Here is a 23,753-nt window from a genome sequence, read left to right as displayed (position 1 = left end):
GGTCACACACTTCTACACAGGGATGTAAAATGTACATCGACACAATCAGTGTTAAACAGGAGGCTATAATCTCTGATGCACACAGTTATTAGCTTCGCACGAAAACGTCGGTGAGCAGTAGATAAGTGTCACAATGCACCTGCACCAGGAAGGACCGATCACATGTTAAGGAGGATGTCACAACTCAGGCTGGGGGAGGGGGGGGCGGGGCGGCGGTAACTAATCACTTCCAAGATTTCCCTCATCGCTTACTCAATCGCGCACTTCCTCAGCTCATCAGTTCCCAATTTCTTCACGTCCGCGGCTTTGCCCCCTTTCCAGGTTTAAAAAAACAAAAAAACAACAACGCTGCGCAGAGAGAGCTCGACCGCCCCGGCTCCGTCCCTCCGATTGCATTTTTTTCATCAGGAAACAGGGACAGAGGAGGGAAAACAAAAGAGAAAGGGATGCGAGAAAGGTCGGACCGAGCGAGGAAAGCGGGGCGGGGACTGGAGCCCCTCGTGGCCGATTGGCCGAGGCCTCGCGATGAACTGAGATTGATCTGAGCAATGAGACCGGCTCATCGACTCTCTCCGTGACGACAGGGCCGCGCACCTTCAACCCTGCGAGTGTTCGGGGGTAAAATTAAAAGAAAAAAAAAATCTATTGTTTAGTTGTTTGTTTTTTTTCCCCCTCCTTCCACCGTCGTTTTTAACGCTTTGCAATGTCAGGGGAAAGGTCACCGGGGCGCCGATCAATAGCAGGTCTATCGCCACGCCGCAGGTTTCTGCGAACACAAAGCGTTTGGCAGCTTCGCACAAAGCTGGCGGCGGCGCCGACGCGCGCGCGCGCCACCCGTGCGATGAAAGGATAGGAAAGAGACAAAAGAGGTCGGGCAGAGGTTGGAGAGGAGGAGAAGAAAGCGACGGCAGACTGAATGGACGGCGGCTCAACCGATGGCCGTCCGTCTTTCCTCCGGGAAAAACAAACACGCAGGGATGATGGGAGCTCGTCTGTCCGTCCGTCCGACCGTCCGACCGACCGACTGTTCGTCACTCTGTGTTAAGCTCGGCCGTAATCGCCGTGAAATGACACTCGGCCACGAGGGGCGGCCAGAGGAGAGAGAGGTGCGCTTTTTTTTTTTTTTTTCTTTTTTGAAGACTCGGCCAGCGAGCCGTCGACTGCGACGACCAAAGGAGGGAAAAAAATGAACGAGTCCAGACTCATCGACTCGCCTTCCCCGACCCCCCACCACCACCAACCCACACCGCCGCGTCCCTACCTCACACCCCCGAGCGGAGAGATCTATCGGGGGGGGAAGAGGCGCTCTGTCGAAAAAAGCTCAGCCCTCAAGGACTCACTAACACGATGATCAATAACCTAATAATATTCAGTTACATCCATTTTTTTTTTTTTAAATGCGTTGCCAGGCAACCAACATTGAACTAGAGTCACTATAAGGGATCGCGAAGGCGTGAAAAACAGCTATCAAGGACAGTCGAAGAAGAAAAAACAACTCTTGGTTACGAGTTGATTCAGCGTGTGGCCCTCTGCTAACCTCGTTGCTAATTAGCACTCGCTGCTGCATCCTTTCCACAAATACACACACTGCTACACGCTCGGGTACCTAGTACCAAAATTGAGAGTCCCAGAGCTTTTGCCAAACAGATGCACGTAAGAAAAAAAAAAGAAAAGAAAAAAAAAAGGCCCCTGGCGCGACATGACCAGTCGCGACAAGGACCCAGGACAGGTTTAATCACAGAAACACCGCGTGGCACCAAAGAGATTCTCAGTGTTAATGGTTAGAAGAGAAAGAAAAGAGCTGCTCTAGTCACCGTGTTAGCGTCTGTTACCAAGCTTTGAACAGAAGCAGACTAGATCACCACAGAACATTTTTTTTTCCTTGCATTTTGTTTTTACAAAAAAAAATTCACAATTTTTCTCCCACCCCTTGGACCCTCTCACCCCATTCCCCAGTTTTCACGTTTTACATAATGGTTTACAATGTCGTCTGATGTCGTTTCCACCGATGGGAAGCGCTGCGGAGACGGCAGGCGGCTCGGTTCACCGGTCGGGGCGGCTCGTTTAGAAATGCGTCTCCTTCTCTGAGATGGTGGATATTTTTCCGTCGGCCTTGAGTTTGGCGTCGTTGGCGGCGTAGGGGCTGAGGGCAGCGTTCTTCCCCCTCATCTTCAGGTCCTTGCTGGGAGTCGTCAGCTTCTTCATTCTCTGCGGAAGGGGAGGAAGCATCGACGGGACGTTATCTCTCAATTGCGCCATTGTCGGTTTTTCGCTTCATTTGGCCGCACGCCGCTTCCGCTACCAATGCTGGTCACGTTGTCAAATGGACACCAGGAGTAGAAACATTCACCACCAACCAAGTTAGCCTGGAGGTTGTCTCGTTTAGTTGTTGATTAACCTCTTTAATTAACGAAACTCGAATTCACTCCCAGTCTGACTTTGAGTCTTTACCTGATTCCCAGAAAGTTAGCTTCAGCCGCTAACTAGCTTGTTACACAGCAACATTTGCAAATGCGCAAATAGAACTGCACGCGCGTTACTAATTACTTATTTGTGGTCAGGGTAAGACTTTCGACAGCCTTGACCTATGAATTGGACGCTGTCTGGATTTTTCTGAATTTCTATCGTTGATATCGTTGATTCGTTTTTTTTTTTTTCCCAGCAGCCTGCCAGAAGCCACCGCCGATCACCTCACATCAGCAACCCGTGACTTGTTTGCTTGATCCTCCCTTGAGCAAAGATGGGAGATCACTGAACTGTCACAGTCCCTCTGGGAAAGACAGATAAAACACCTAAAATATTCTATTCCTGTGTCAACTCGATTAGCCTTTGGAGGTAGCGTGCGTGAAACAGTTGCCAAAATCTCTCTTTTTCCGGCCGCAAAGGAGAAGTTTTATCGGAATAAATTCTGCGTGACGGCCAGGGAAAATGTGCTCGAGCAAAACCTGCGCTAAGGTTTGGGGAATGAAACAACTTTGATTTCCCTCTTTCCATTTTGACGGCACGCTGCAACACATCTTTTTGAAAAGGATTAATCAATGGCAGTGGTGGAGAACGCAAATATTTCCTTCGTCAAACCAGCGCACAGGCTTCGTTCATTGGCAGCATGACACTAAAGGTCACGCATTATATCCATCTTCAGATCTTTAGTTCTCACCCCTGACCCCAGTGGAGCACCTTGACATTATTATTCCAAAAAATATAGATAAGCTGTGCATACCCAGAAAATAGCATATTGACCGTAAACGTAAAGGGGGTCTTTGCAAAAACGCTCTGCTTGGCTTCCTGCAAAAATGACCTTCCTCAGCTACAGAAAAGGACAAAAACAAGGCCTCAATATATATGTGTATATATATATATATATATATATATATATATATATATATATATATATATATATATATATATATATATATATATATATATATATATGTATATACATATATATATATATATATAATATAATAGGTCTCAAAAGAGGTTTTGGTCAAGAATCAGTGCCCTTTGTGATGTCACAGAGGGCAAAACTTTCCATAACTGGTTTTTGTAGCGCGCGCGTTCTGAACAACGTTCTAGTTTTTGAGTTCACTAACCGGTCAGTAAGAGTCATGTGACCCTCTATGTTGCAGTGTGGGAGTCCAGCCAATGATGTAACTGGTGCCGGTGAGTGTTTCAGTGTACCTCAGAGAAGGTGCCAGGGGTCTTCCAGATCTTCCAGATCATCCCCAGCGGGATGCAGACCATGGAGGACAAGGCCATGAACCAGCCGATACCGTAACCCCAGTCAGGGTAGGTGTACACGTTGTTGTACTTCAGCGGTTTGTACTTGATCAGGAAAAACAGGAAAATTGCCTGCGGCAAACACAACAAGCACAAATTTCATTTTGGGGGAAGAAAAAAAAAAATCTGTTTTTATGATAACAAGAAGGGAGCAGTGTGCATGTCTTCACGTTTCCCTATTGCAGACTGCACAATAATCTACATACAGTGGATTCAGTGTGTGCAGAGGAGACTCACAGCACAGATGCCGGGGGTCAGAATCATCCAGCACCACTTGATGAAGAAGACGGGTTTGTAGCCAATCATGTCCTCGATGTTTAGGTAGAATCTGTCGCTACCTGGAATGCAAATAGGCGTCACTCGTGTCCGCGTGTGTCATCGAAATAATGAAGCAGCCGATGGGCGGCGACAGGGGAGGACAGACGCACGCATGTGCCAAACTGATGTTGATCAAATATCGTGGCGGACTTGTCAAGCTATCTTTTTTTTTTTTTTTTTTTCAATTCTGGCCAGGTGAGAACTATAAAATAAAGTTTTGTTTTAGTGAAATGTATTTGAATGTGTGGTTTGTACACATAAGCTTCAGCTGTTCCGTCTTATCTGAAAAATTATCTTTATGATGTGCTTGTTGCAGTCGCTAAAGCCTTTGCAAAAATAACGGCCCAAGAAATTGATATAAACCAATAACAATGGCGCAGCAATTAAAAACGACACCGATTCTTTAGGAAACAAACCATTTTTGAACTACCGTCTCTTCTGACGTCTTCAAATCAAATCAGAATCAGTTTTTTAAAAAAAATGATGTGCGCCTGTCATTCACAGTCGGCCAAAACAGAGGCGCGTGCGTGTCAACTTGTCCGCCAGTAGAGGGCAGAGGAGAAATATGATTGCACGGGGAGGCACGAGCACGTCATGCTGCCGTTTGTGAGCGAACCGGGACACTGGAGCAAACAAAGTGAAGTGTTCTGTGAGGACGCCGTCTTACCGTAAACCCAGCCGATACAAATGGACTCGAATATGGCCACGAACAGCAAACACATCCCGCTGGCGGCGTACGAGTCAAAGAGCTGGAAGACGTACATCCCCCCCTGATAGGACGAGACAGGTGTCAGTTCGCTGCCACAGACGCACCTCCTCCAAATATGAGTCAGTGTGAAAGAGGAAGACTGGGTTGAAAGGACGTCACAGAAAATTAATCTTTTTTTTTTTCTTTTTTGCGTGGAGGAAGTAGAAAGTTTGCCCGTCTCACTTATAGACGAAATTGGAGCGGTAGCTTTTGCGCTAAGCTAACCAGCTTCGAGTTGAAACTTACAGATACAACAGTGAAGAAAAGTAATAGATCAAAACCATTGTTTAAGTGTAACATAAAGTATCGCCTCTCCTTATGAAACATGGATTAGAATGATCACAGGGCCGTACATAACCGTCACCATGAGACAGGACCATACTTTTGTTTTTTACTGAATCTGCTTTCACTGCAGTGAATAAAAGAAATCTGAATCGCTTGCATGCTTTTTCATCGACTTGAATTGCATTCTTCCTGTCCTCTCTGCTCCAGCACTAAAAGGCTCATCATAAATAAAATCTCACATAAATTTCATAGTGCGGTTACGTCATGGCTCCATATTTGAGCGGCTAAGCGTACCCTCATGTTTACGCCAAATATTGAGACAGGACTTTCAGATAACCTTTTGAACTGTGACTGTAACCTTTCCTAAAATAAATAAATAAAAAAAAAAAAAATAATAATAATAATAATAATAATAAAAAAGATCTCCCGATGCATTATTTGTAACATTTCCCTCCCGGCAGCTAGCGAGTTGAAGTCGTTGCATAGAAAGAAGGTTAAACCACTGGAAGCTGAGTAGTTTAAGAGCGGTTAGCTAAATGTTAAACACGCTGTACGTCCTCTGCATTCAATTCGGCGTCTTTGAAAAGGCCACCAGGGAACAGTGGAGCTCGGTATTTGCGGTGGCCTTAAATGGAGAGTTGCACACGTGGACACATGAAAAGCTTTTAGCGGATGAAAGAGCTCCTCGAAAGTGAGGAAACACATTCTGCTCCATTATTACTGCGCAGAGATGAAAGGGGTTAAAAGCGCGGCCGAGCTGAAAGCGGCTTCAGATGGACGGCTCGAGCGCGGACCTTCAGGAGAGGGAAGAAAAGAAAAACAAACAAACAAACAAATAAAAAAAAAAACACAGGAGGAGAAAGAATGTCACATTGAACACAGCACATGAAGTGATTCCATCTTTTTGCCAAGATACAGTAAGCGTAAAGTACCAGGATGTTGATGACGATGATGATTATGATAAAGATGATGATGATGATGATGATGGATGATCAGGTAGATCCCCCCCCCATTTTTGCAGAATATGGAAGCTGTGGAAGGATAATAACTGAAAGTGGCATTATGACAATATTATATATGCTAAAGTGTGTATAACTACTGAACATATACGCCTTGAAAAAGGCCAACTTTTGCCGTCTTTCTGAGGAAATGGATTTGAAGATTGACTTCATGGTTACACTAACTGCGTCTTACCTCCGTACACATGATGAGGCCTATGAAGAAAGAGGTGATGGACATCCCCAGAATCAGCAGCTCCCTGCGGTAGCCCCTCCTGAAGGTGTCTGGGTACATGTCCACCACAGCCGTCACTAAACTCTCCACACACACAAACTGCAAAAAAACAAGGCAAAACAAACATTGGCGCATCAGCACGTGCAACTCGTAACAAAGGCCACGTTCCTAACACACTGATAACATGGATGGTTCCAAACGAGTCAATAAAAGTCATGTGATCACCTGACTGTCAAGGCCGAGGAAGATGAGCATCATGAAGAAGAGACAGGCCCAGAGGGGAGACAGAGGCATCATGGTCACAGCCTTGGGATATGCAATAAATGCAAGACCAGGACCTGCAAGATCACACATTCATTACAAAGTCATAAGGATACAGTCTTAAAAATGGCCTTTTAGAGCGGGAAAAAAAATACTTTTTCACAAACATCGCTTTAATTGTAAGACTTATCCTACACCAGGGGCCCCAGGGCCATATGCGGTCCGTTGAGCTTTTTAATCCAGCCCACCAAACTTTTTATTAATATATTTAAATTATATTATTAGTACATAAGTACATAAGTACAGGCTGACTCGGATCCTATTTTTTTAGTTTCTCTTTTGCAACACATGTAAGTGTTCTCCTATTGGTGTTACAAATAAGTACACTTATACAGAAAAATGTGCAAACTAATACAATTTTACCAGTTTACTTTCTTATGGCACACAAGACACAATTAAATAGAAATCTTTAGGGCTAATATTTTGCTACCGACTGTCTTGGGGTGCTTTGAAACAAACGCTCACTCCAAAATCACACTGTCACATTCACTGAATCATTCATGCTCACCTGAATAAACCATAAGAGCCGGGATGAGGCCTTATATAACCAGATGTTCAGCTCGGTGTGGTGAATTGCGGTGATGTTCGATGCTACATATTTTCTTTCCAATACTAAGTCAAATTCAGGCCGGTATCGGCGATGCCAATCCGACACCTATCCATTTTGGACAAATAAAGCTAATGTGGGTAAAGTCACTGGGACAAACAAACGATGGGGCGACTCTGCTCTGAATGCTTGATCTCATTCAGATTCAACTTGTCCCACAATATTTCCACATTTGTGAATAACTGAATTGAACAGTTAAAGCAATTTTGACTGATTGTAAGTAATAATAATAGATACGTTTTATCAGTAAAATGTTTTTTAATCCTTATCTGGTATCTGCTAGTTTAATAGCGCTGAGTCGATCGAATCCATTCTGAATGAGCAATTCTTTCTATTCATTTTGTTATTTGTTTGATAACCATGTTCATTAACGTGAACAACTCCAACGGTAGCAGTGTTTCTCCCACTGTACCTGCATAGTTACTGCCCGCAGTACCAAAATACTCCACCGGAGACATCTGTCTTGCCCCAGTTGTTCCTATTAATGTTATACATTACCAGATCTACTGAAGTATCAAAGGTATTGATATTTTGATTTGAGAATTAATTTTAGAGCATAAAATCTGGTATCGGAAGTATTGATATTTTAGTATTGATCTGCAAACTCATTTAGTGGATAGTTTGCCAGGCTGTATAGTTCAAGTTGTTTATTAATTAATTCATCTATTTATTTATTCATTTTTAATTTGGCAATCAGATGCGGCGCCTCTTACCAGATTCCGCCACGGCCTCAATTGGAACATTTTGTTCATAGGCCATGAAGCCAAGCACGGAGAAGATAGCGAAGCCTGCCACGAAGCTGGTGCCGCTGTTCAGGCAGCACAGCATGATGCAGTCCCTTATGGCCGAGACGGGGGGGAAAAAAGAGAGAAGAGACATCACACTTATTGTAAGCTGTTAATCAACCCAACATCGGAGGCTACGCAGACTTCCATGCACATGTCGTGTGAAGAAAGGAGACTCAGTGGTGCAAAATGTGCAAATGAAGCCGCGTTCAGCAAGACCACACAACGAAAACAGGAACATCGTCGCCAAATCATCCAGCTAATAGTCTGAGCCCGTTTCTTTTTTTCTTACCTGTAGCAGTTATTGTCATAGGCATTGTAACTTCCCAGAGCGGTGAGGCAGCCCAAGCAGATGGCATAGGAGAAGAAGATTTGAGTTCCAGCATCCACCCACACCTTGAGGAAGAGCAGGGACGGGCATGGAGGGCACAAGCACACAGCACAATGAAAAACAACATATGAACAAAGAGAAGGAAAACATTTGCTAACACTTCACTTTAGGATACACTTTTAACTGCCGGGGGGTTTTTTTGTTTTTTTTTAACCTGGCATGTTAGCAAATCTTTTTTTGTGTTTATTTGTTCTATATTCATACTTTATAAATGATGGATTAAGATATGGTTTTAGCCCATACAAACCCTAAATCCATCAACTATATAAGTTTGATTCTAACAAACTTTGAGTAACTGCAAATCACCCACTACTGTGTGTTAATGTAGGAAAAGTTCTTTGCAAATGATTAAAAAATATTGAACAACACTTTACTAAGTGTAGCTAATATAAAGTGTCACTGTATACTCTTTACTGAACCCACCTATCTTCTTCTTTGCTTTATTAAATTCCATTACAAGCAGCTAGTCCTCTTACTCAAATTGTAGAGCTTTTTTTTTTTCTTTTTTTTAAAAAAAAAAACCCAAAAAAGCAACAACAAAAAAGTAGGTGAATGGACAAGGTGTTTGTCACAGTCAAAACAGGCCCATTACATTTATTCACTACCAGTTTAGCCAGCTTCAAAGCTTGAACTTTTACCGAATTGGAGAGAGGAACTTCCTGAAGAACAATGGCAGCTTCGCTCTTGTTTTAATGAGAAAACGTCCCGTTTTGATAAAAGTAGCACAACTGAGGCATCCACACTGTGGCAGCAGCGGTTTAAAAGTTTGCAGCGGCTTGGTGTTTTGTGTCACAACAAAACCAAAGAGGCAACACCTCCCCTCCCTGGGAGGGCTCTGATTGGTTGCGTAATACTCAAACTGGCTGAGAAGAATCCAGATGGGAGCTTTTTCAGGTCGTACAGTACATGCAAAGTTTCACTCCTCAGACTCGTCTCGCTGCAAGTAGGCACAAAGCCCAAAGGTTGACCTCAGTCTGTCTACGGAGACTGAGGGTCTTCTTAGCATACCTTCAACAGAGATGTCTTTGAAAACAATAGAAGTCCAGCTATGCTATCATCTTGGCATTCTGGTGGCTTCCTGAGCCAGTTCGACGTTCAACGCAGCCGAATGAAACTTAGTGAAGACTGAACACTCCAGCAGCAAAATGCACAGGCTCCACAGGTGCCTCAAACCTTAAGTGCGTCATCGAGTGTGGATGGCGGAGGCTTCTTTGTGTTGTCTAGAGTATTATAGGATGAGTAGCAGCTGGGTCTGTTCTCACTCAGAGTACCGTCCACTGAGAAAACAAGTCAAAGCCAAGGCCAAGCAAAGCATAATCAGCGTACGACCACCGCACATATGTTCGCGATGTACCAGTTGGTGTCTTTTCATGCAGTGAAACGCTAAAAGCATCTCAATACACCAGATTTTGGGTCCCTTTGTCGTGGGTATGTGCTCATAAAGGCATTCTAAGCAGAATGTTCAGCTTCAGAACCTTTTTGAAGATGTATAAATTATAATGCCCGATTGGTTTTGTATCTATCTACTGTAGTATCCACGTTTATGCGGCTAATATCACATATGTAAAAAAAAAAAATAAAATCTTTTAGAGGCTTGGGCTTAATTAAATCACCAAATTACAGGAAGCAGGGAAGGCTTCCCAGTTGAAGAGGATTACAAAGGCGTGTCAGGAGGTGACTTTTATTTTATCTTTCCTAGGGAAACTCTCTGTGCTCTTTAGCTAAGCGTATTCCACCTGATTCTTATCAACTGGTGACTTTGTAATAAAATTATAGCTCGGCTCAACCATTTTCTCCTCCCTGAGAGAGGCACACTGCCGAGCGGCATGAATCATGAATTAACATCCCTAAAGTAGATTAAAAGTCTGAAAAGCTTTGCTTTGCTTCACAGACTTCAGCTTTATCTTTTGCTCAGAGCAATTTATGAGTGGATATGTACATTTACACACACACACACACACACATATGTATATATATATATATATATATATATATACTATATATTGCATTTACTCGAGCATTGAACACTTCTTGCCTTTTAAAAAGCAATAGAGTGTTTGGTAGCAAATAAAGGGAATGAGGGCGATGGCGAGTTGGAAATCAGCTAAATGCTAATATATTCATCATCAGTTGCTATGTACATTTACAATGTTTCACGACATTATCTATGCAATATTCAAAAAAAAAAAAAAAAAAACCTTTTCATTTGTCTGAAGTGACCAAACAATTGCTGTTGGTGACTAATTTATCATAAAAAGAAAAAACGGGAAGAATTGGTTATGTTTGTCAATAATCATCATCACTATTAGTCACCATATCCAACCATGAATAACATCAGTAAGGACCCATTAGCTGTTTCATAAGGAGGGTCTAGCTGAGCTCTGATATAAAGCTGTTTATAAATGTTCATGTGATGTTCACGGGTAGAATTTAAAGCAGGACCCGTACGACCTCCTTTATCCAAACCCATTATATTTAGAAATGAGTCACAGTACTTTCTGGGCTTCATGGGGATTTACACATGTAAGATTCTTCACTGGGACAGCGGTGAAGTGCGCACCGGGCCTGCAAAACTGACCGGATAGCATGGTGTGCTAGCGAATTCAAAGCTAATGCAGCATGGCTCTTTGAAAACTCTCTCACATCACCATTCAGCCACTAATCTCATTTCCCCACCAAGGAACAATTAACAAACGCACGGTCTTCGCTCCCTCTTGGGAGTAACCACGGTAACTTCTGTGACCTCACAAACACAGGACTGTTCCTGTGGAAGAACAGGCCTTTCTCTCCTAATGTTCATTAATGTTCCCTTTAGTTCACCCTCGCCTGATGGCCGCACAGAGCAGGGAAACCTTAAAGGCCCAGGCTCAGAGAGAATCCGCTTGTTGATGTTTTGCCTAATTTAGCCGGCTTGTGTTTGGTTATGTTGAGACTGTGGCTCCAGGAAACATGTCCGCCGTGTCAAAGCTAGATGTCATCGGTTGGACGAAAGTTTTTTTGTTTGTTGGTTTTGTCAAGACAGAATTGTAACGTTTCCCTCTTAGCGCTCATATCCTATTTTATTTGCATATGTGCAACACACTCATTAAACTTGAAATGAATTAATCAGCTCTTGAGAATGACATAATTTTAATGGTTCCCTCACTCAAAGACGCAGAACCTTGCCATATTCACTAACGTAAAACCAATCTTTTGAGACGCTTTGATAACTAGTTAAAACGCTTCCTTTATGATTGCAGGTACAGAGGGTTGGGAAGCTTCTCCAGGCAACAAGGCGAAACACCTGCACCTGAACTCTAAATGCTCCTGTAGGCAGCTCCCTGTCTCTGCTGCTGAGAAATAAACTAAAAGTAGATACCTGCCAGAGTCATACTTCTGTTTTGTGCCACTACTATAGTAAAGTACTGAGAGAAGATGCATCACTGTCACCTGTGTTTCTGTGTTGTGTTAAATTGTTACAAACATTGGGACCTTTCTCAGCGAGGCCAGCGAAAATGGGCTTACAATTATCGGTTAACATGCTAGCTGAGACGAAAGCCATTTTATTTCGGCATTTCTAAATTACACATCCTGAAAATGGCGATTCTTTCGGAGCCTTTGTGTTATGGAAACCTACAAAAGGGGCAAATCCCTCCCACTGCAGGTAAAGTGGGGATGGTTTAAATATGAGGAGACGGCATAAAAAATGCACGACGCATTTGGTTCCTCGCACGAGAAGATAGCGATGGTGGGATGAGGAAAATAAGAGTGTGAGAACCGTGGCGGGAGGAAGCGACGCACAAGGAGGGAAACAGCCCGGTGAGGAGGAGGAGGAAGAGGAGGAGGGGGGAGGCATGATGAAGTTCAGGGGTGTAAAGGAGAGGGTGACAGCCCCACAGACACTCCACGCCGCCTGGTGAACAGAGGCCTGATTGTCCCAGAGGAAGCTAATTTAACATCGGTGTCAGAAGTAATGTCTTTTCCTGCCAAGCAGCCGCACTTTTTATCGCCCTCCTCCACTCTCTCTGCCCCCGTTTGCTTTTTTTCCCTCAAAATTTTTTCCCCTCACTCATCCGCCTTTTACAGCTTCTCCTGACTTAGAGTCGAAGTTCTAACTGGAGGGAAAGTTTCCCTGAATGAGACGGAATGCTAGCAAGCAAGCACCACTTGAGGGGCCTGCAGGATGAATGAAACTGTTCAGAGAGCAGTTTGAACAGCAGTTTGAACAGCAGTTTGAACGCAAGACGGTGTTTAAGGTCATTCATTCGGAATCCTAAGCATGCTGCAATGTTATTAAGTGCACCGACTGGAACAAAACCGCCCGTTTTAAGCTTAAGCTAGCTCTCAAAACAAGTACTTCACCGCTCCACCCAAGGCTGATATTTCCCCATCCAGCGACAGATTCACTCAAAACTTCTCGTCTTTGCCGAGGCCACCGTAACCTCAGGTCAGGTCACATTTTGGCAGCGCACCATTGCCAAGCGAGCCGAAGGTCCTCCTCTCCAGACAAGGTCAAACAGCTTGCACTGTGTGTTTGTGTGTGTCTGGCTAAATGAGTATTATATCGATGCACAACCTCCATTAGCCTGAGATTTTCTTCTCCGAGCTGCGCAAGTTATTCTTCTCTGCCTCCCCTTCAAGGTTACTGCCAGCCTTCATCCTCCTCAACCTTATTGTCATGTTTGACTTTGCGTTTTTTGTTTTGTGTTGTGCCTCCAGTGCTCTCTACCTGCCTGAGGCAGGGAGCCCTGATCACAAAATATACTGGGAGTTTCTTTGACTGTCGTGGTTCTGAGACACCCAGTTTCTGTTGAAAAGTCCCAAAGAACAATGCTTAGAATGAAAACACAATATGCTTTTGGTTGATATAAGGGGCTAGAATGTCAGCCATCCTTCTATTGGTGGGACTTTTTTTTGCCACCAAAAGTGTTCTGAACACTTTGGCATTACAGCAACAGCTCATGTGACCGACGCTGTGAAGTGCGGTGAATGTTTACGCCACATTTCGAAAGCAGACTTGACAAATTCCTCGACGCTTTGGCCCATTTTCAAAATGTTGAGGACCAGTAATTGTACCATTTGGTGTATTTTCATTACACAGGAAGAAAAGTTAAGGTAAAACCTTTTTGAAAGTTAATAAAAATGAATTGAATATTTTATGACCACTGGATCTCCAATGAAGGAGATCCAGCTGGCTATGAAATTGTGAAGGAGAAGAAAAACTGCCTCCCAGCAAGAGCACAAACCATATTGGTTACCATCCGCATAATCCAGAGAGAGTTTTTAAACCTCTACCATTCCCAGAAATGTCTTGGAGTGACTCTTTTAAAGGAAGTTTTTTTCAGGCAAAAGACAGCTTGACAGTGCCGTGGGGAACTTCACACATGAGTATATACACAGTGACAGTTGTAATTTTCTAGAGAGACAAAATATTCCTGCAAGTGATATGAAGTCGATACAATAGTAAAAAGATGGTACTACTTTGGACTCTCAGCGTAGAGCCGAGCGTACCTGAGGGTCGGAGAGTCTCGAAATGTCCGGGTAGAGGTAGAACTTGATGCCTTCGTACGCTCCTGGCAGCGTCACCCCTCTGATCATGAGTATCAACAGCATCACGTATGGAAACGTGGCAGTCACGTACACGACCTGCAGAGACAAACGTACAGATTTGCCAGGAGGAATAAACACTGTTATGGTCAAACAAGGGCCAATAAGATACCTTGACAACTAAGTGGAGCCGGTCCATAACCGTGAGAATCTTCCTGTTACCTCTAATCCAAAACGAGAGCATTTGTTGGACCATCGTTTAATGGTTGAAAAGTAGGGAAATCCGATATTATCGGCCTTCGATATCGGTATAGGGGAAAAAATATTATAAAAATATGACTTTTTTTTTAATTTCTCCCGAATTTAGTAGTCATGCCAAATAATGAATTCTTCAAATTTCATGGTATTACTAAATAGTAAATAACTTTCCTCGTCTCTACTACGCTTGATGACGTCATCAAACCGCATAAAAGCGACGCGCATGTTTCATCAGAGTGGTTTCAATGGTGGCTGGCTGCTAACAAAATAGCTCGTTCGTAACTGACACCATCATGAGGGACATCCAGCGGGACATCACAAAACAAATGAGCCATAATGTGTTAATTCCACGACCTCATATATCGGTATCGGTTGATATCGGTATCGGTTGATAGGAGTTGTACAATATCGGGATATCGTTAAAAAAAAAAGTCAATATTGGACATCACTGAAAAGCAAATCACAGTGGAGCTTTTCAAGACGATCCTGCAAGAGCTTCAATTTTACGGAGACATCTGGCGTGATTCCCAAAACACAAACCTGTCACGTTGCACAACAATGCAGGAAAAGACCTTTCATGCATGCAAATTGGTATGCTGTTAGGATTTCGAGCACAGGAAGGACTAGTTGCTATTTCTTAGTAGCAGGAGTCCCCTACTTGGTCAGTTTTCTGTTGAAGGGTGAAGAAAGATATAACCTAGTACAGGCCAATGGTGCTTAATTCCGATCAGGACAGTTTGGTGTTCCTCTTGTGTCTTGCGTTGTAAAGTGGGACTGGACCGAGGCATGAAACACTGGGGCTGTCAATTCCAGCCCCCATTCATTTCAACAACCTGCACTCGTAGTGTTTCTATAACAACTTCTCCTTGTTCTTTACACTACAAGTGTTGCTGGAGCTTTTTGAGCTCGATAATAAGACTTTTTTTCAACCAGTCACACACCGCTATGACATAGCAAACACACACACAAACCTACCCAGCCCACAGCTGCACTTGCAAACATTGCAATGACATTTCAATACATACACTAACCCAACTCTGCGTTTCCTGTTGGACTGTTCAGGCTTTTTTTTTTTTTTCTTGCACAATTGCGTTCGACACCTCAAGACTCTAAGAAAACCCCGCGGACAAAGAGCCTGGCCTCTTGGAAGGCAAAGGCGTGCAACATACATCCCCCTGGCTTGTTGGCATCTAGTCAAAGTCCAATTGAGGACAGAACAGGACAGAACAGAGCCGGGCCAGTGGACTCAAAGAAAGGAAGGCTCCTCTGGCCCCGTCTCTTAAAGAGGAGAAGCCCAGAGGAGTGATGCTGGCAGTGTGGGAAAATGTGCTTTTCTTTGAACCACCAACAGGAGTGCGTGAGTACACACACACACACACACACAGAAACACACGAGCGCGCGCACACACAATTCATTCACAAGGTTGAAATGGGTGTGCACATACTACAGATGCAGAAAACGTGGATCATTCACACTGGGGCTGAAATGCACCATCACAGGCACAAACACCTACAATCACCTCTGCTCTCCCGATCGCTAATCCTAATGCACATCTATGGCATGATTATTTTTTTTGTTTTGTTTTTTCTCAACTACGGTACTTGGATCTTCAAGAGTTGCTCGGCCATTCATTGCCTCACCATCTTGAATCAAGAGTTTCAAGGTGAATAGAAGTCTAACGAAGGTAGTGCTTAAACGCTGCGGCTCCATGAAGCCTAATGAGTGTGTCCACTCAAAGCAGCGCTAATCCTGAGCATGGACGACGGTACGAGTGTGGGAAAACTTGTCCCCTGCCCGGCAGATCCCTCCTTTTAATTTGCTCTTCATCTCTCTGGGGAATGAAAAGGACAATATTCATCCTCCCCACCCCCCGTGAACTCGTGACGCTCCCTCCGCCCGCCGCCTCCGGCTCACCGCAGGTAAACATTGAGGCTTTTACCACAAATTTACTGGTCAAACTGACCACCCTCCGAACCCCCTCCGTCCCGTCATAAATCTAACGGGAGGCTTAAACGTGAGAATGGCCGGTGAAAAACAGCCGACGAGAGCAAACAGAGTGGCCGTGCTGAATGGGTTGTGGGGGGCTCAGAGAAGAAAGTCCCCCCACCCCCCGCCCTCTCTCTTTCTCTCTCTCCCTCTCTCTCTCTCTCGCGACAAGCGAGCTGTGGTTAATTTCTCATCACGGGAGAAGGAGAGGCAGCAGAGGCTGAGGACAAGGATGTGTTCTGCATGCTCCTCATGAACGCTCCCCCCACAGTTAACACAAATTAATCTTGGACTTGATGCTGAAGCTCAGTCTTAAATAAGCCTTCTCCACTCTAGCTTCACCACCAGACAAAAGGCACTCACTGGAGACATAGGTTGTCATGAATAGCGCTATGTTCTTCTTCTTCTTCTTCTTCTCCTTCTTCTTCTTCTTCTTCTTCTTCTTCTTCTTCTTCTTCTTCTTCTTCACTTCTGTTGTTTGCAAAGTATGCCAGTTTTTTTTTTTCTTTCTTCCACTCTCTTTCTTATGAAAGAGGATTAGGGCCACACGAAGAAAAAAAATATTAAAGAAAGGAGTTGTTTTTGGGTTGTTTTTTTTGTTAAGTTTTCATTTTGAGTGATATCACGAATAAAGTCAAAATTTCGTGAAAAAAGTCGATGTAAAAAAGACAACACTTTGAGAATAAAATCGACATAAAAAAGACAAAATTTCGTGAATAAAGTCAAAATTTCGTGAATAAAGTTGACACAAATAAAGTAGAGATTTTGTAAATTAAGTGGATGGTGGATTAACCCAGTTACCCACAGTTAAAGGTAAACTGGTGAAAACAGAAGTACTCCACTAGACTGCGCGCAGAGCCTTTCGACTTTATTCACGAAATATCGTCTTTTTTACGTCAACTTTATTCTTGAAATTTCAATTTTAATCTCGAAATTTCAACTTTATTCTCAAATTGGAAACTTGAAAAAAAATACTATTCATTTTTTTTGTTTCATCTTCTTGTGGCCCGAATCCTCTTGTGTACTTTCTACTCTTTCTGGCTCACCAGCTCTGAGAGGGGCTTCTTAAGCTGTGGCCGAGCAGGATGCTGTTCTTCCTGTCCTCCCAAGGATCCTACAAAAGTCCTCAGATGGACAGAGTGACGGGCAAAGAAGGTTGCATAAACAACCTTTTTGTTTGGTCAGCCATGACGGTTCATCTTACGACTAAAAAACATAAAACTTGATCTTCACTTTTCATTGTTCACACCTTTGCCAATACAATCATTTTTCATAGACATTAAGACCTAGAGTCTCTGTGCTGGTGACTCAAGAAGGTGTCAAGATCTCGAACAAAACCGACATCTGTCAAGCCAGAACAGGCTGCAGACACTGCTCTGCACGTCCATGTGTTTGCAACTCTTACTAAAAACACACGCACACACAGTAAACATGAGTTGCTCTGCCTCACCTTGCCGGTTGACTTGGGTCCTTTCCAGATGCAGAAGTAGCAGATGAACCATGCCAAGGCCAGACACATGGCCAGCTCCCAGCGTATTCCGCCCATGTGCTCAATACCATCTGATATCTTCAGCACTCTGCGTCTGATTGGGCACAAAGACGATAGTTTTAGTTTGTGTGTCTTGCTGTTGGATCAAACAGCCAAAAAAAAAAAAGCCAGAATAGCATACTGTGCATTGGAAAACAGAGTTGTTCTTGTTTATTTTTTGATTTTTTTCAGAAAAAGTAAAGTAGCATCCAGTTTGCATTGTGCAAGTGGAGCCATCAGCAACAATGCAAAGCCCAGTTTCTACGCTGGTACATGTCTTGCAGGTACCACATCAATTATTGACAATTGGTAAATTATCAACTCTTCCCTTTCAAACATTTATGCCCAATCCGGAAGAACGACGCCAGAAATGTTTTTGCCAGACACTCAAATTGGGCCACTGCTAAAATACACATATAAATATCACGGTTGTTGTTCTGAAATGATTTGGCTCATCCTGCGGGAATATTGGAGCGCGAGCGCCATATACTTAGTGATTTATTTATTTCCCACTCTGCCTCGCCCACTTGTTTTCTGCAATATCTTGCAGCTTTCAGCAGCGTGCTCGGAACGAATGTGAGATTTCTGGCACAAGAGAACAAAATGACTGCAACATGAGCACAGCTAGTGAACTCTACATTTAGTAAGAGGAAGCTTCTGCCTGGTGCTCCTTTCCTATCCTGTTTCCTGTTTTCCAAAACTACAACTTTAATTTTGGGATATAAAACTGAATTCATAACTTTATACTTCTAGACCTTCTTTGGTCTGACAGGATAAATTAAATCTCGATTTTATTAACGCCAGCTTGTTTACCAAGCCAAGACTAGCATCTATTATTTATTGTAACAGTTATATTAACAGATCAATGACAGCTAGATTTTCCTTCCAGGTAATACACCGAGAGGTCTAACTGGGAAAGGTGCGCGCTCGGAGCACATCACTGCATAATGGTGCGTCGGCAGTGTTGAATCAACAGTCTGTTTCCTGTTTGTTGAAGTGTGGCCAGGCGGCCGCGTTGACGGGAGAATGGGTGGCGAGGTTCAGAGTCGCCCAGCTACTGCCAAATCTTTGCCACCAAGTTCACCCCGCAGCCCCTGACCATCCATTGATCACGATGACATCTTCTTGGTGGCTGGCCACAGGCTAAGTCCACACAGCGATCTGCCTTCCTGGTCAGCCAGAAGGGCAAGATGTGAAGGCGAATGTGCATAGTATGCCTGTGTGCACTGTTGAATGTGGGCACACTGGTTTCGAGGCGGGCGCGTGGTGCAGGTTTTCTCAGGCCAGTCAAGCAAATAGAAAGTAGTGATGTAAACTAATGTCAAAGAGCCTGTGGTCTCGATAGATAGATACATAGATACATAGATAGATACATAGATAGATACATAGAATTAAACACAGTATCTGGCAACTTCCTGTTCCAAACTGATTGCTGTGTTGTATATACAGTAGAAAAGATGGCAGTCATTCTTGGCATGAATCAAGCAGAGCCTGGTCAGCTGCTTCTATTGCCAAAAGCATGGCGTTTGGCTCTGGGGGCCATTTCCTTCGGGCATGTCTCTTTCTGGGTTCGTATCGTGCTGTCCGCCTGGCTCAGATATTATGTTTTCAATTAGTCACCGCGTCCCGTCAGGATTTCTGACACGGAAAACGAGAACACGGATGACAGCTTTCAGTCGGCAATTCGGTTTGACCATTCGGTGGAAAGTGGGGGGAAAAACGAGAGATTTTACCCGGCCATGTAAACAGAACTGGCTGTGCGACAGGAAGCGAGGTCAGCATTACACACTGACATGGTCTGATCCGTTGCCACACACACACGGTGTCTAGCTGGGAGACAGCTGGCCTAACAGAGCCTTTTGACACAAAAATATGAAAAGGCCTGACTAATTATTGGGGGAAAGGTTGGGTGGGCGGAGAGGGTCATTCAGGCAGCCTGGAGCTGTCAGACGCTCAGATCTTCTTTTTCACTCTCGATGTTGACGGACTGCACGAAGCGGCAGACATTTCCTCAGTGTATCATAGCACAGGCTGGGATTTCATTATAGGAATTTATACGTATCGCTAATCTCGGTGCCACACTTTGATCTCAGATGGGACTTAGTGGAGACAATCAGAGCGTAAAGTCTCGCAAAACACAGCGGAACAGCGGGAAAAAAACAGAGAGCACTTACTCCCAGAACTCAATCACTGGCGATGTTGCGTTGAGGGTCGTGATGTTGGTGGCGTTTTCCCCGTAGTAGTCAACGCAGTTCTCTGCGGGCGCGCAACGACGTGTTCACATTACAAACTGACCATTAAATCCTCAGAGGAATCAAAGTTGTTGTCTGAGGTGAAGCAGCTGCAAAGTACTGATTTCACCTCCTTACCTGTGTTCCAATAGTGTCCACAGCCAGCCCAGGGCAACTCCGTGGTAAAGCAGTTGAAGAGGTAGAAGATGGCCCAGGAAAGGATCACGATATAGTACACGTTGAGATGAGCTTCGATCACCTGTGTTGCATAGCCGATACCTGCACATGAAGGATAAGGGTGAGAGGTTGGTTGGCCCAAGGACTTTTTTCCGGGTTCAATCCCGAGTGCACGCAACGTGAAAAGTGGCCGCTCACCCTCAAACAGCGGGCAGATTTTCCTCCAGCAGGTGATGCCTCCTTCACTGGTAAACTGACCCATTGCCGTCTCCAGGAAAAACACAGGAATGCCGCAGCACACAAAGAAGATGACGTACGGGACGAAGAAGGCGCCTTCATGCACGTGGGATAAACGCACACACAAAAAAAAACATGAATTCTTTATGCAACGCAATTCACCAGAACAACTCGAATTTTCAGCATCCATCAGTGTCTGTTCTGTAAATATCATCAGACAGCGACGGGCTTTCTCATCTTCATCCAAAGGTGGATGGAGTAGTTATTCCTGTCCCACTGACTGGTTTTGCCAAACAGTCCAATCTGAATGAAGACGGTATTTATTTACGGCTTCAATCGCTTGTGTCATTGAGCTCCGCACCTCCTCCATTCTTGTAGCACAGGTAGGGGAACCTCCACACGTTCCCCAGGCCAATGATCTCTCCGGCCACCGACAGGACAAACTCGAGCTTGTTGTTCCAGTGGCCCCTCTCATGGTAGCCGGCAGTCTCCAGGCTGGAGCTGGACCCCTCCGGATCTCTGCCCTCCTCTGGCTTACCGTTGATCACGGGCCCGCTCTTCTCAGCTGTCATGACGCTCCAGAAGCCCGCTGACAGACACACACGGACAGACAGACAGATGGAGCCCTAACCTAAACTTTACCGGTAAAAATCAATGTCTTTCTTTTTTTTTTTTTTTTTTTGTTCAACAATAAAGGGCAATTTAAAAGTTTAAATTTGATCAATCTCTCTGGTTGAAAGGATACTGCAATTAATTAAGTGTAATAGTAATAACGCATTTAGGGAAAGAAGTTTTAAAATATCATAACATCCATATTATACTAAATTCGGAAACTTTCAAACTTAGTTTAATGACGTATAAAGCATTTAAAACTTAAACCAGAACACATACAATGAAGCTGAAAGCATATTTATGTAACACTTAAATTGTTAACTTGTTCCTCTTAACGCAATTGCTGATACAGTCAACATTTTTATTAAGATATTAACATAAACAATTAATATTCACAAGAAAATGGGTGAAGACTGTCATTAGTTTTGCATGAATAAAGCGCACAGAGGATCCGCGGATATTAGAATGTAGCGTGGACACGCACTCACCAGTCTCCTATGGAATAAGTGAAAGCTCTTTTTGGCTCCCGCGATGATGCGCCTCAACAATTGCCTTTCCAAGAAGAAGAAAAAAAAAAAAGTAAACCCCACACACACCCACAGGAAGGTTTATCCTGGTCGGGGGGTAAGGGAGGGAAAAAAAAAAACCACCAAGAAGAGAGAGGAGAGAGTGAGGGGGGGCAGCAGAGGGGAAACAAAGTGGATCCGCGTGGACTGGAGTGGTTTTGTGGAGTCTGTCGTCTATATAATGGAAGATCCCACACGGAGCTGATATAGTTGTTGCACCGGCCGGTGGAGAACCTGCGACTGCGCTGCCGCTCTCCAAGCGGTCCACTCTCACTCTCAAGCGCCTCCACTTGGATGGGAGCCATGTGGTAACCAGTCGAGCTCTCACAGCGGCGTTGCCACGGCGCGGGGAGAGCAGGTTGACTCGGGTGAGACGGGCAATACACCAGCGACATATATTCCCCCCCAAAAAAAAGCGTACAGCGCACGGTGACCCGCTTCTCCTGAAGAGGGGTTTTTGGCGCGCAAGGGCAAAGAACAGCGTTGACACGTGAAGCATGATTCAAAGGTTCCTTGGTACAGAGACTGGCAAAAAAAAAATTATATATATATAACAATGATAATAATAATAATAATAATAATAATAATAATAATAATAATAATAATAATAATAATAATATCAAATATTAATAATTGATAACTGTTAATATCAATTTATATAAATCTTCTCCATATGTATAGCTAGCCAGCTAGCTAGCCATACATCCATATATATCATACACATATAGATAGATAGACAGATTATATTTTTTTCATAATTCTTTTTCTTATGAATAAGAAATCATCTTGTGAACTGTTTCCCATGAGCTCCGTGAAATATTCATTGCACAGAGACACTTGCACTTTTCTACTTTCATTATTGACCCCTTACTAATATTAACATTTGGTATTTGTTGATATGTCCCCGTCTCACAGTTGTGCGTCCTGCCCCGCCATCAGCCAGTGAACCAACAGTTTGGTTGGCCGCAGGTTTGGAAGCGGCCATGTATTGATCACCATGCACACGGCTAAACCAGCTAATTCAGGATTCCTTTTGAAAATGCACAAAAAGGTTAAATAGTCGAATTCTTTTCCCCTGAGGTGTTTGTTGGTCGGAGACTTGTGGGAAGTCAAGCCTCGCTCTCCAAACAGGCACTGACCCTGTTTGATTTATGAATTGATGTCAACAGTCTGGCCCCCTTTGTCAATGCGCTTGCACCCGGGGCTTTGCCGCCAGCATACAAAACTCCCGCCTCTTTGTCCCCACCAGAAGTCACTCCGTGGCCCAGCGTATGTTATGAATGGATTTCTCCACTGGAAAAAAAAAACATCACTGACGTCAGCAGCTAACTACAGATGCCCAAACTGTCATATAGTCTTAATAACCCATGCTGAGGAAGAAACAATCTTTCTGTATGTGCCCATAAACAGAAGATTGTATGGTTTGCGCTGTTTGATGGTACACAACCTGACGGCCTGGTTTCCAGGCGTGATAGACTTGGTGCACTAGGAACTCCCCTGACTCTAAAAGCCTGACCTAGTCTCTAAGAATCCCTTCACGCAAAGGTCACTCGCCATTAGAAGCTTAAAGGAAGTGCCCTGCATAAAAAGTATGGCCACCCAAAGCGGCTGGCAAACACTCCCCGGGCTTTTCAGCCAGAGTCAAGTCCTTTATTTATGTCGCCTGTACAACATCATCAGAGGGGGGGAATGCTTGATGAGGATGGAACTTTAGCACTGAGGCTGATCCACAGGTTCCAGATCAGGTCAAATGTAGGGAGGAGAGTCGGTTACTGGGTACAAGATGGAGCTGCGGTCCAAAAAGTCTGTTAATGTATTAAAGAAAAATAGCTTTTCACCTGCAGCTGGCCTCATAAAACTGAAGGAAATAAGAAATCTTCTACTCCTGTAATGTGTGACCTGTGGATGGGATGGCTACAGGTTTTTTCTCATCTGGTTTATTGTCCTTTTGCCCCGGTGACTTGCGTCCTCTGATTGGGTGCCACACTCAAAGTGCACATGAAACTTGTTCCTCGATTGGCTGCGGAACTCTGAGGGATCAAAGTCACTTTGCCATCCAGTTAAAGCGCTCACGAAAAAAAAAACTTGTTGCTAGGAAACGTCATCAGTCTTTGACAAGGTCCAGTGGGTGTGAGAAAAGATTTGGTTATGACAGACAGACTG

The 23,753-nt window shown here is 44.0% G+C and overlaps 1 protein-coding gene across 1 annotated transcript; it reads right to left on the bottom strand.

Moving 5' to 3' along the window:
- Window positions 1–1,258: 1,258 nt before the first annotated feature.
- Window positions 1,259–21,830, bottom strand: slc6a11b (solute carrier family 6 member 11b). The gene is made up of 15 exons (XM_076025339.1): window positions 21,513–21,830; window positions 20,774–21,001; window positions 20,374–20,508; window positions 20,137–20,277; window positions 19,942–20,023; window positions 17,690–17,822; window positions 13,959–14,093; window positions 8,370–8,473; window positions 8,006–8,130; window positions 6,590–6,702; window positions 6,326–6,463; window positions 4,766–4,868; window positions 4,018–4,118; window positions 3,682–3,852; window positions 1,259–2,208 (listed from the first exon to the last, which is right to left on the bottom strand). Exons 2-15 carry the CDS (start codon window positions 20,982–20,984, stop codon window positions 2,065–2,067), a joined length of 1,836 nt encoding a protein of 611 aa, XP_075881454.1. The 5' UTR covers window positions 20,985–21,001; window positions 21,513–21,830; the 3' UTR covers window positions 1,259–2,064.
- Between the last annotated feature and the right edge of the window lie 1,923 nt (window positions 21,831–23,753).

This window comes from Nelusetta ayraudi, unplaced genomic scaffold, assembly GCF_046127955.1.
Source record: "Nelusetta ayraudi isolate G7.1 ecotype Tasmania unplaced genomic scaffold, CSIRO-AGI_Nayr_v1 ptg000017l, whole genome shotgun sequence".
NCBI lineage: Eukaryota > Metazoa > Chordata > Actinopteri > Tetraodontiformes > Monacanthidae > Nelusetta > Nelusetta ayraudi.
This window is presented reverse-complemented; position numbering and strand designations above follow the sequence as displayed.

Coding starts and splice junctions, on each gene's coding strand:
- slc6a11b (XM_076025339.1), bottom strand. CDS start 20,984: ATGACAGCTGAGAAGAGCGGGCCCGTGATCAACGGTAAGCCAGAGGAG. Junction 20,509..20,773: donor GTGCTACAAGAATGGAGGAG/GTGCGGAGCTCA, acceptor ACGTGCATGAAG/GCGCCTTCTTCGTCCCGTAC. Junction 8,474..13,958: donor CGAGACTCTCCGACCCTCAG/GTACGCTCGGCT, acceptor CTCTTCCTCAAG/GTGTGGGTGGATGCTGGAAC.